Here is a 13,026-nt window from a genome sequence, read left to right as displayed (position 1 = left end):
TTAGGTCAGATCCTTACCCCACTCCCAGGCGATGTGGTGTAGCACTGGGCTGCTCGGATCAGCACCACCTCTTTAGGTGGTACAGATCTGAGGAGCCCTATTAGGACTGCTGCCGTGTTACTGGCAACCCCACGCTGGATACAGGAGTGGCCAGTTGGCCTCCCTGTTCCAGCAAGGGTTAGGATTGGGCTGCCCGCAAGTTAACTTCCCTGTTGAAGGTGGGCAAAACACATCTGTCTCTAACAAAGCCTTGATTCATCTTTTATGTTTCTGCTGCAGTGGTATCCTCTGCCCATAATCCTGCTGTGGTGGTGGTAGTGAGCACAGCTCTTCCCAGAAGTTTGTTTGAGGCATGGAGAGAAGCAGACCGCCAAATGGTCTACATGAGATGCAGGCCGGGACTCTACTTAAAGTGCATTTCCTGGCTATGCTGGAGTGTGCAGTTCACAGCAATGCCCGATCATAGCTCGCCCAGTATGGTGACAGCTTGGAGGAAGTGGGTTTTCCACAAAGTTCTCATTGTTTTCATGAACATGGGGGAATCTTGTCAACACTCTGTAAATCTGACTAATCACTCTGAAGGTAGTCCCAATTGCTCATGCAAAATGTATTACAGACATGTGCCACTTAACAACCATTCGCTTATGCATATATGAAAACCATTCGCAAATGCATATAGGATGGTAGTCAAAGCATAATAAAGATGCTCTTGATGAGGCAATTGTGTCTCCCATAGCCTGCAGCAGAGTTTGTGTTTACACATCAGAAAGGGTCTTAATGGAAAGAAGAGGCAATCTACCTCTAGTAGCCTGTGCAGCCAGCTACTGGAGTGGTAGGGAGTGTCTGTTGACACAATAGGCAATAGATTGGACTGAAAGTTCACTTAATGACCTAACTGCATAACAACAGTGATAGGAGAACATATTCCTGTCATTAAGTGGCACACACCTGTATATTTCAATTGCCTGTGTCTAGATTTTAAAACTCTAGTATTAGTTACCAATACCTGCACTCATCAAAGTGAAAACATATTTTCAAGTATCACATTTTTGGAGAAATACTACAAAGTGATAAAAGGTAGGGAGTTAATTGCGACTTTATGTAACTCAATGGCAAGTCGTTCACTTTGATGGAGCAAGATTTCATTCACAATTTTAGAGCAAAAGAGGAAGAATACGAATGAGAGTGGCCCAAATTTATGCACATTTCAAAAATCCTCTGCAAATGAGTAAACAAGTTAAATATTTGTGCCTATCAATATTTGTTTTTACTAGTCTGACTTTGACTGAAATATAATAAACTTCCAGCAAAGCTTTTTCAGAAGTAAAAACGACACACTGCCAAGCTCCTTATTTGGTGAGCTACAGATTCATGCTGTGGAAATAAAAGCTTCATGAGAGAGCTTGAGGCATACAAATATGGACTTCAGACTTTTTAGAAAAATATTTGTTTTGGAACAAAACACTCTAAAAATAAAAGTCTGAAGTCTTCCTCTCCTTCTCCACTAGTCCGCACTGAAACAGAATAAATCAGTCTTTCATTACTGAATTAGTAGCAAATAAGGTTGAAAAGGAATGTATAAGGCCTTGCTTCCAGGGCATTTTTGGCTCAATTTCCTCATGCTCAACTCGGAGATCACCATTTATAAGCAAGTACAGACAGTGACGAAACAATGCCATGGCATATGCTCGAACAGGGCACTACTCCATTTTATGAAATCCAAAATTCTTCTGCCTAATGCTAGGTCTACAGTGTTGTCAGTTGAGAAGCACCTTATGGAATCATGGTATCCTTTCACCATATCTGACCCTGCTCTTGACTTGTGGCGTGCACTTGACCTAAAGTTGCTCGTGCAATACTACCCACCTGCAGAAGCCACACACAGGTTGGATGGGCATTGTAAGGTATGGTATACACAGGCTCAGCTTTTCGCTCCCAGCTATTGTGCCGAGACTGGCTGCAGACATGGGCGGGTAGGTTCTCCTGCCCAAAACCCCCCAGAATCTTGCTTGGAGTGAAGCCAGCTGCTTTAGAAATGCTTGCAATGATGTCATCACAACACCACAATTACTTCCTGGCCTCGGGGTGGGGTGGCATTTGGAGGTGTGTCCAGGGCGGCACAAGCAGCTGCTACGCCGCTGGTGGTACTCTTATATTTAGCAGGAGAAGAGCAACTTTCTCTATTCCCTCCAAAACAGCAGCTTTTCCAGTAGAAAGAGAGTGTGTGCGTGCGTGTTTTAATTATGAGCCTCTGGGATAGGGCCCCATCTTTTCATTTCTTTTGCTCTGTAAACCACTTTGTGAACATTTTTATTGAAAAGACATACTGTAAATAAATAAGTAATAAGTAATAAGTAATAAGTAATAAGTAATAAGTAATAAGTAAAATAATAATAATAATAATAATAATAATAATAATAATAATAATAATAATAATAATAATAATAAACTTGGCAATTATGCAGGAAAGCAAAGATAACACAGGCCAACACACATTTTGCCTTCTTAAAAGTTAGACCTACTCCTGGGTATATTAGGGGTGCCGATTCCAAAAACGGCATCGGTTTTGCCCTATCATGTCTAGCTTTGGAGATACAGCACAGCCTCATTAGTGAATGGTTCAAGCAGGTTCCTCGTGAGGAAACCTATGCCATGGTTTCCAAAGCTAGGTGTGATAGGGCAAAACTGATGCCATTTTTGGAATCAGCACCCCAAATTCATATGAAACCACCATAAATTTTGAAAAACACTTTTCTATCCCTTGATTTTGCATGCTTGTGAATTACTGTATATTCTAAGGCAATCTACACTGCTGTATTGGTTAACCTGAGGATACTAAAAACTACTAGGCCTTGGCAAATATATCAAGCACAATACAGGACACCGTTAAGCCTGCTTAAGCTCCAGAAAACCAGGGGCAAAATTCAGTCACAAGAAAGCACTTTCACATTGCATTCACAACACCTAAGCATGCAGGTAGCAGCTTGGCTGAAAGAATGGGAAACGCTTGACAAAGTAGGCTTCACCTAATGAAAGTTTATTTCACAATATAGTTGTGTTAGTAGTTAAGGCACCACAGGATTCTTGCTTTTACAACAGACTATCTGTCCAGGATCTGATGATTCTGCAAACACCTGCCTACCAAACAACGTTTTACATGTGAAACTGTGAGATGAGACAGGTAGTAAACATGCTGAATAGCTCTAGGTTGTTAATGAGAGAAAATACTAAGCAAGGGCAACTCCAAGTATTCTTTGATTAAAAAGCTTCTGCTCAGGATGGGCCTATCCTTGCCCTTGAAGGAGCAGGTGTGTAGTTGGGGCACAGCAGGTGGATAGATCCAGTTCTGTTCCTAGAGGCCTAGACAGCTTTTCTGGCCCCTAATCAGCTTTGGCTCATACATCAGCTGCAGCCACTCCTACAGAAGGACAACCTGGCCACTGCCTTGGTTACCTCCAGGCTGGAAAAACTGTAGCATTACGTGTAGCTGTCTCTAAAGACCATCTGCAAAGTGTAAATGGTTCTGATCAGAATGCAGTGAACCACTCATTCTGAAGTGTAGGATGTGGAGAGCATATAATACCTACCCCTAAAGAACTGCAGAGGCTTCCTGTTGGTTTCCAGATGCAATCTGGTGTTTAAAATCCTAATGCTCAGTTTCATGGAACTTCAGAGATGCCTCTGCTAGAATTATGTCCCAGAATACCTCTTTCTATGCTCCAAGATCATCTGGGGGGCTCATGCTCTGCATGCTGGCACAGCCTAGGTTGACCAGTATAAAGGAAAGGCTTTTTCAGTAGCGATACCCTTGCAGTGGAACAGAAAGGTTCAAGAGGTCCACTCAGTTTTGGTCCCCAGTAAAGTCGGCAAAAACAATTTTATTTCAATGACAGTAAGAGAACTGGTTTTTAATACTGTCTAGTTCTTTTTTTTTTTTTTTTTTTTGGCATTCTATTTGGAAATGTCATCTGCCAGGGAATTTGACTATTGTAAAGTGGGTCTTCAATTTTGGCTTTGTGCACTTGTGTGGAATTTTAATGGTTGATGTTGTTGTTTTCAATGATGTAAACCTCCCCAAGGGCTTTTTAAGCCATACTCCCAGGCTACAAATTTGAAAAATAAATACATTTACGCAAGTTGACTTTTCAAAGCAGCCTTGATCTCCAAAACCAAAACATCACAAAGAATATCTAATCAACACTGCATATTTTTAAACAAATATAGCAAAATGTGTAACATTTACTTCAAGTTTAAATATGATATTATGTCTGAGTCTACCTGGGAGTTGTTTGGGTTGCACTAAGTCCGGGTGCTGCAGGGAATTCCCAGCATAAACAAACCACTCCTTTACGAGGGGACATTCTCCATGGACATCTGAGGTACAGACAAGAGAATCAGTGAACGAAATGTGAGAACAGCCATTTTACAGCTTGAAGTTTTAGCTCTTTGAAAAGAAGAAAAATACAGATGTACAAGCAAAGTTACATATCTTACACCAAGACAGACTATTGGTCAATCAAGGTCAGTATTATCTACACTGACTGGACCATTCCCCACGATTTCAGACAGGGGTCTTTCCCAGTCTTAGAGGCACCTGGGACTTTCTGCATCAAAAGTAAGAGCTACCTCTGACCTGTGGGCCCTATGGCCAAGCATAGTTAATCAATTTAGAAATGGCAAAGAAAGTAACTTCTGGTATCCAAACTATAGTATGCAGAGAACAAATATTAGTGAGCCAAAGATGATTATGTGCAGGGAATGCTCATGAATGGTGTAACTATAACTGAATCACTTTTCAGGTAAAAAAAACAAACCAAAACCCAAAAAATAGTTTTTATGGACAGTCATACCGCAACTGATAAAAATACATCTGTGTTACAATCTGCGTGCATACATTTGCACTATGCCCACGGCACATAAGATGATACGTCTATACACATTTTGGGCAAGTTGGTTAGCCCAATCCTACATCAGTTTGCTTGTAACTCATAGCACTGTGTTTAGTGGGACTTAAGTTTGCTCAGGATTGTAGTCCTGCAACCCAATCATACACATGACTTCTCAGAATTAAGTTCCACTGAGTTCAAACCTCCTCCCAAGAAAGCATGTATAGCAGTGGTTCTCACACATTTAGCACCGGGACCCACTTTTTAGAATGAGAATCTGTCAGGACCCACCAGAAGTTATGTCACGACCAGAAGTGACATCATCAAGCAGGAAAATTTTTAACGATCCTAGGCTGCAATCCTGCCAACACTTACCCAGGAGCAAGTACCATTTACTATCATTTTAAAAGAACACACACAGTTGCTTGTTAAAAGTCTGTAACATCTCCACAAATGCAGTCACATACCGTGGAAGCATCAATCCTAATATACGAGTATTAAAAATAAAATGTTGAAATGATTTTGGACTCACCTGAAATTAGCTCGTGACCCATCAAGTGGGTCCCAACCCACAGTTTGAGAAACAATGATGTACAGAATTGCTACCAGGCAGCTCATTGTTATTTCAAACTCGGAGGGGGGGGCATCAATACCATATTTTTTGTTAAACTACAAATTGTTGCTGTACTGTTGGGGGGGGGGGGGAAGCAGAATGGTGTTTGTTTTTTAACAAGCCTATTCCAAACAGAACTGTTTTACTCTGTCTTCTGATCATTAACAGCTTTCAAGGGTATTTTATTACGGCTCTTTAAATAAAGTAATTTCCTTAAAAGGTTAAAAAATGCACAGGCATGCAAGCATACACCGTTCCAAGTTTAATGATTTCTAATGATCTGCCCCTTACTAATTGCATGTAGATTACCCACAGCATCTAGGCCTAAATTTAATACGGCTATGAGGCACCCAAGCTTGGAATCAAGAGATTTTACAATTCACAAATATGTTTTGAATAGCTCTTTGCTCCCAAGCATACCCCAATTTAAATGTGACACAGCACAAATCCCTACCTTTGACAGATTCCAACAGGACATAATAGATATGCTGGCGAGCTGGACGATAGATAAGTGCTTGTCCAGGGAGTTCTGTATCACTTTCATCTTCCAAAGTGTTGCTGCCTTCATCTTCCCCATGACACAGGACACAGTAGATGCTGTGAGAAACTTCAGATCTCACATGTCGGTCTTGAGCAATCTGTCCACAGGAGAACAAAAATGCTATTTGTTCTAGCTAGCATGTATCATTTTATAGCCCATCCTCTCTCAAGGACTGGGGAAGCAATTATAACACAATATAAAGAGGAACCTCAAGGGGGAAAAAAAAAGACAAGCTAAGGGCATAAGATGAGCTCTGGAAGTTCAGAGCAGAAGTCCAAGCATTATCTTTCCCACAGTGCCCCACCAGATTCCTTCAAGAAGTCCACAAAACAGAGCTTGAAGGTCAAGAGCCCTTGCCTGCTTTTGCTTCTGCAGGTTGCTGCCGAAAACAGAGCTTTCATACAGCATTCATGATTAAAAGCCATACATCAACCACTAACGTTACCTGAAGGATCTCCTGATCTAGACACAGGGGCACATCTTGTTGGAGCGGTCCTTCTGAAGCATGTGAAAAGTCACAAGGAAGCCACGGGGACTGTTGCCCAGGAAGAAGATAAGACTCTATTCCTCTGCAAAGTACCAACTTGTCTGTTCCCAAAGGCAACTTTTCTGTCAAACTATTATATGAATGTGGAATAAGTGAAACAAAATTTGCTACAGCTAGAATGATGGCAGTACTTTTGTTAGAACCCTGGCTTTGAGCATGATAGGAAGCTAGGCACTGATTCCGAAAACGTTCCATAGTCTTTTCTGGAACAATATCTGTGCCCAGGAAGCAGGCAAAAAGGGGAAGATCTGTTACATGGAGGCCCAACCTGCTACAGAAGTCTTGCCTTGAGAACATCACAGTTTCCAGCCTATCCAAACGGAGACTACTAATAGAAAAATAAGGAGAGGTGTCATAAATCAAGTAGTCTGTGTCTTCCCCAAGAATCCCCATGCAGTTGTTGCGCAGTCCATAAGAGGCCACTTCATAGTCTGCCTCTTTCAATGATGATATTACCTCCTGACCAAGGGCCTTCAAGGCATGGTGTGTAAAAGTAGCCAGTCCAGATGGAATAAAAAACATTCCTCTTCCAGGTTGTTGTTGATAAGTCTTGATAAACTGAAAAATCTTGGCTATCTTTTTATTATTGTTCAGTCTTCGCCTGACCCATTCATTTCGCTTCTTCTGCTCCACCATGCCATCAAAGTAGAACACTAGCCTGATACCAGCTGCTTTAAAGGCGTTTATGAAAGCTTCCAGATTAGAAAGGTATTCTCGCCACTGGCCACCGCAGACCCAGGATTCTGGTGTGTACCACCTTCGTAGGCAGCACATGGCATCGACCACAATAGTGGGAACGGTCCTAGGGAAACGGCTGCGGTGATTTTCTGCCAGGTCTTTCAGATTTACCACTATGCACACGCCCGGACAGGCATTGGTGATGAACGACTGCAAGCCTTTAACACCCATCCTTGAGCACTCTTTCAAATTCAGTCCCTTCAGCAAAATGAGAGAATGAAATAGAAAAATTATTCTGAGAACCATTTCAATCAGAAGAATAGTTGTAAGAGAGTCACAGTGTGGATTTTGTCCAATGAGTGTCCTACTAAACTGACATCATGTCCCTTTGTATTGGCCAACTTTAAAAGGTCTTTTCACAGTCAGGTTTTTCTGCTTTGACAACATAATCTGTTGTGCCACAGATTCAGTGGAATTCAGCGGTACTGAATCTGTATTGTAGTGATTGTGCTGTGCAGATACAGACTTGGTCATGGTGACCCTGCATTTTAGAAAATATTGCAGTCCCAGGCAGAATATTGCATGCTTGAAACACTGTATGTTATACCTGAGAAAACGCAAAACCTGCTCCATATGGTGCAATTGCAAAGAGGAACAGGTTTGCATGAGATCACTAGTGGCCGTTGCTTGTGATGTAACCAAGTGATGTATGCATAATTCTCCCACCCTTCCCTATCAATCCTATTCTGTTCTTTGCTCAAAAGTAATTGACAATTTTGGCGGGGGGGGGGGGAGGGAGGAACTCTTCTGTTAGTGATTTGAAGAGTGCATGTCCTGCTATTGCACAAACCCCGTTTTTTTACAAGCTCTTTAAACATGCTATGCTAGGATTTTATTTTTCAGGGACTAGAAGCTTGTGTGATTTTCTCCATAATACATGGATATAAGTGCAGACACCTAGACTGATCTTTCTATTTTAGGTGACAGACAGTAGACAGGTTAGTTCCCCCCTCCCAAAAGCATACCTACAGAAGGATTATTAGGCTCTCATTACCCAAAGGTAACTTTCCAGAATGCAATGGAGAAGATATAGTTCAGGTAAATGATCATGTAGCAAAGTCCTTCAATGACCTGGCCTACTGCTTGTTCTGCCAGATTCCCAGTCCAAGCTCCGCCTGGAGAATTATGCCCACTTTTGGCTAATTAGCTCCCCTTTTTTCCTCAAAAAATGACCCTGGTTCTGTCCTGCAGTACTGCTGGACCCCACCACCAGGGTAGCTCGCTGGATACACAGCAGGCCACTTGGGATTAAATTCACGTTGAAATAAACTAACCCCTATCAGAATGGTTAAAAGGTGGGTTCTGCCACAGTTAACTGTTACTGAAATCTAAATAATGCAAGCACAGCAAGAACATACGTTTTCAAACTACAAGTGAGATATCAAAGAAACTAGCATCCCAACTAACCACCATTTCAAGAGGAACTCCAGGTTTCTAAAAAGGAATGCTCTCCTAAAAAATCAAATATAACCATTTTGATTCTTAATTATCCAAGACTTCCTTTTTCTTGTTTTACACTATTGAAAAGAAATTCCCCACATTACTTACGCAAATAGTGAGTAAATTTACTGCACGTTTTAATTAGGCTGGTATATCTTGTTCGCACTGCTGATTTCTCACATTTTGAATTACAAACTACCTCTGAAGTGTTACATTCAGTATGCTCTCAAAAAAGGTGATTACAAACTCTCAGCTTGCAATTTTCAAAGCTGCCTATGGGTTTACTTCCTAATTCCATTAAATATTCCTGTCCTTTCTGTATAATTTACAAGTTCCTTTTCATTATAATGCAAAGAATTGTTTTAACATCAAATTACTTTTCAAAGCCGCAAGTAAACACCCCTTTTTATGTGCACAGATATAACAGACAGTTAGTTACCTTCTTTCCAATTGTATGAATACTCTTCTTACAATTCTAGGCTTTGCTATAACAGGTTTAACCAAACACTAAGGGAGTAATCCAGACCCATCAATGGGCCGGTGCATGTCTCTTACACCGGCCCAGAAGCGTCACGTTTGCACCTTGGGGAGAGCTGGCTGAGCCAGTGCGCAGATGTGCACTGATTCGCAGAGGCCATATCCAGTCTCCAAGCCACCAGACGCGGGTAAGGTGACGCCGGCCAAAAGTGGGTGGCGCAGGGGGTTGGGGAGAGTGGGGGGGGGGAGGGCAGAACAGGGGCATTTTCAGGCAGGAAGGGAGGGTGGAGGACAGTCTGGTGGATGAACAGGACCAGGGAAGGGTTCTGACTGGCCTGGGCAACCTAGGACATAGTCTAACCCCTTTCCCAGCCAGCCTGGCATTACACTGGGCTGCCCGGATCTGCACCAGAGAAAATAGCTGGTGCAAATCCAAGTAGCCCCATTGGGGTGGCTGCCACGCAACATGGGGTAAGGAGAAATAATTCCCCTTACACCAAGTTGCACGGCAACCACCTCCTATCCTGCACTGGAGACACTGCAAACTAGTCAGCCTGCCTGTTCCAGCGCAGGATAGGATTGGGCTATACATCTGTGATGCACAAAGAATCCCTAAAGTTTAAATGCTGTAGAATAAGGAGCATGTTTCTCAAAAGTTTTGGAAGATCAAAGAGTTCATAAAGCCCAGTCTACTGGTTCAATTTGCCATCACTAAAATGGTTTCATATGCTTAGTAAAACCATAACACATGTTACCATGAAACAGGGAAAACATAATTCCTTCCTCCCTACCAGTATGTCATAATATGGCTGCTTCACAAGAAACAAGAAGGGTCTTTTCTAGACAGCCCAGTTTCAGGCCCCCAGTCTAGTACAGGAGGCTACTAGATCCTTCTCAGTAATGTCACCATCCCTAGGGAACTCTTTGCCCAGTGAAGCTAGGGCTGCCAACTCTAACTGGTGTGAATTATATATATATTTTTCTAATATTATATAACGCTATTAAACCAAAGAGGTTATGTTAACATCGCCAGAATTGTTTTAAGTAGTCACTAGAGATTGATGCTGATTCCTAGAGACTCCAGGAAGGTTGAAAAGCTCAGCCTATTTTTGCACAGCCCACAGGTGTACACATTTGGTCCCTGTTGCAGATATGCATATATCTGCATATACGTTGGGCAGAAATGACTTAAAAGAAGTTCACGGCCCAATCCTATTGTAGCACAGCACAGGCAAAGTTACAGCTAAAAATACAAACATTGGCCATTTCTGCTTGAAATAACTCCCTAAAGTCCACATCTGTACCTCTGAAAGGAGCAAATCATAATTCAGATACAGACACAACATAACAGCTTATATGCTGGTGGTTGGCAACCTTCAGTCTCAAAAGACCATGGTATAAGCCTACAGCACCCAGTATTCCCAGGCGGTCTCCCATCCAAGTACTAACCAGGCCTGACCCTGCTTAGCTTCCGAGATCAGATGAGATCAGGCATATGCAGGGTAACAGTTGCTACACTTTTCACATGCAACAAGATTCACTGTCTTTTTTTCTCATGACACTCATTTACAGGAAAGATGTGAGAGCACCAGCATACTTGGGGGGGGGGGGGCAGGAGCACAAATGTCCTGGGAGGCACCCTGCGGGGGGCAGCAACACAACCCTTTCAGCCACCATCTTTTTCTTTTTTGGGCCCATTTCTGAGGCCTTAGACGGCCTTTTAAGTGCTGGGGAGGGTGCCTGTGTCCTCCCTAGCCCCCAGAAGGCCTTCTGAGGCCCTCGGAATGCAGAAAAATGGCACTTCTGGAAAATCAGAAGTGACATTGTTCAGGCGGGGGATGTGGTATTTTGCGGTCCTGTGCCCCCAGGTGGCACCAGGGCCAGGTCCACAATTGCAACAGAGTGATTTACAGAAAGCTCTATGCCAAGTCCAGAGTCATGATGAGACTTGGAAGTACGTCTCCCTGGTTCAGTCTTAACTGGTCCACACTGCCTCTCAAAACTGAAAACTAGGGACCAATTATGAGTTCCTACTATTAACACTACTTCTATAGCCACTTGGTGTTATGAGAAGAATCCCTCATTCTTCCAGCTCACCTGCCTCTTTCCCCTGATATTCTGGGGAAGAGGCACCTCAGATCTGATATAACCTGGCATAACGTTTCATCAATAACACATTGCAACCACAGCGTGAAGTGACTTGGTTTTAAGCCCTTCGACAATTCCCCTCCCGTTTGCCAACACCCCAACATTTCTTCTCTATAGGAACTGCTTTCTAAAACTGGACCCGCTACTCTGTCATTGCCAAGGCAAGTCAGGGTTGGAACCACAAAATGCAAAAAGACACAAGGATCACAACCCATTCGTTGTTTTTTTTTATGGTTGGTTCAGTCTGGAGGCTTTGTCCATAATAGGTAGAAAAACATTATTATGGATGGAACGTGCACATATTTCTCATCAAGAACGAAATCCCACCAGGCAGCATTCACATGAATCATAGTTTATGCCTTTGCTGCTTGGATAGGCCGAGTGGAAAGATCGACACAGTGAGCCAGTGTGGCGCACAGGATACAGGCACTATCAGCCTGGTGATATCAGGTGGGGAGCCCTGAGCAAAAACCTTGCAAGAAACTGGGAGTCTCTTTGCTCTCTGGAGCTCTGAGCCTTTCCTTACTGCTGTGGGGAAGCTGGGGAATTGCTGCGCATGCCATGATTTGCTTGGGTGCCCTTTCCTTTGAACATAAGAACATACGGGCTTAAGCCTTAAAGAAGCCATGCAAAAGCTAGAGGTCCTTCTAACCCGCTGCCACCCTCACCACCCACTCCCTCCCGTGCACAGACAGCACAACTAACCCGGACTGCAAGGCCTCTGCAGCTTCCTTGGGCAGACCGACACCTAGGGCTCCAGTCTTCATGGTTCTCCAGCAAGACTTCCAGCTCCTGATTGCCGTTCAGACATGGTACAGGGCAGGAGTGGTGGCAGTACTTTGGAACATCCCGTTCCTTCTTTGCCCAAACATATTTTTACTACACATTTTGTCCCTGTTGTGTATATGCAACATTGGGTAGAAATGGCTTTAAAAAGGACAAAAGAAGTTAGACATGGAGGACTGCATTTTATTTTACCACAGGGTCCACCTCTGTCCCTCTTCCTGCTTTAAAGCCTCAAAAATGCAACAGGTGGTGGAGATCAAGCTGTGAGAAAGACTTCATCTGTTGAATTCCTGCCTTTCACCTGAATTATAAAGGCACTTCCTTCGTAGACCAGAGCTTTCCTTTTGCAGTGCTTTGAATGCATCATTTTAGAAGTAGGCTACCTCAGAAGGCAAGGGAGGGCATCAGGATGCAGGTCTCTTGCTGTCTTGGGTGCTGCTCCCTGACAGCCCAATCCTAACCTATGCTTATTCAGAAGTAAGTGCCATTACAGTCAATAGGGCTTACTCCCAGGAAAGTGTGAATAGATTGGACTTTGAGGCATCTGGTGGACCACTGTGAAATACAGGAAGCTGGACTAGATGGACCTATGGCCTAATCCAGCCAGGTTCTTGTTATGTTCTTATGAGCTTGTTTCTTGGTGTAAATGGTCAGTGGAACTCCTTGCCACGGGATGTGATGATGGATGGCATCTGGCCAGGATGCTTTTAAAAGGGGATTGGACAGATTTCTGGATGAAAAACCCATCACATGTTACAAGCCTTGGTGGGCATGTGCAACCTTCTGATTTTAGATGTAGGCTACCTCAGAATGCCAGATAGAAGGGACAGCACCAGGATGCAGGTCTCTT

General features: G+C 43.1%; 1 protein-coding gene and 1 pseudogene across 1 annotated transcript in view; both read right to left on the bottom strand.

The window, feature by feature from the left end:
* Nucleotides 1-7,518, bottom strand: part of FAM120B (family with sequence similarity 120 member B) — a 34,003-nt gene extending 26,485 nt beyond the window's left edge. The window contains exons 1-3 of the mRNA XM_066611385.1: nt 6,486-7,518; nt 5,954-6,137; nt 4,279-4,374 (exon numbers count right to left, since the gene is read on the bottom strand). Of these exons, the coding sequence (XP_066467482.1) occupies nt 4,279-4,374; nt 5,954-6,137; nt 6,486-7,496 (1,291 nt within the window). The 5' untranslated portion in view covers nt 7,497-7,518. The remainder of the gene's footprint in view (nt 1-4,278; nt 4,375-5,953; nt 6,138-6,485) is intronic.
* Nucleotides 7,519-10,642: 3,124 nt separating this feature from the next.
* On the bottom strand, nt 10,643-10,762 carry LOC136637191 (5S ribosomal RNA; annotated as a pseudogene).
* Between the last annotated feature and the right edge of the window lie 2,264 nt (nt 10,763-13,026).

This window comes from Tiliqua scincoides, chromosome 1 (assembly GCF_035046505.1).
Source record: "Tiliqua scincoides isolate rTilSci1 chromosome 1, rTilSci1.hap2, whole genome shotgun sequence".
NCBI lineage: Eukaryota > Metazoa > Chordata > Lepidosauria > Squamata > Scincidae > Tiliqua > Tiliqua scincoides.
Note: the sequence above shows the minus strand (reverse complement) of the source record. Positions and strands in the feature narration are given on the sequence as shown.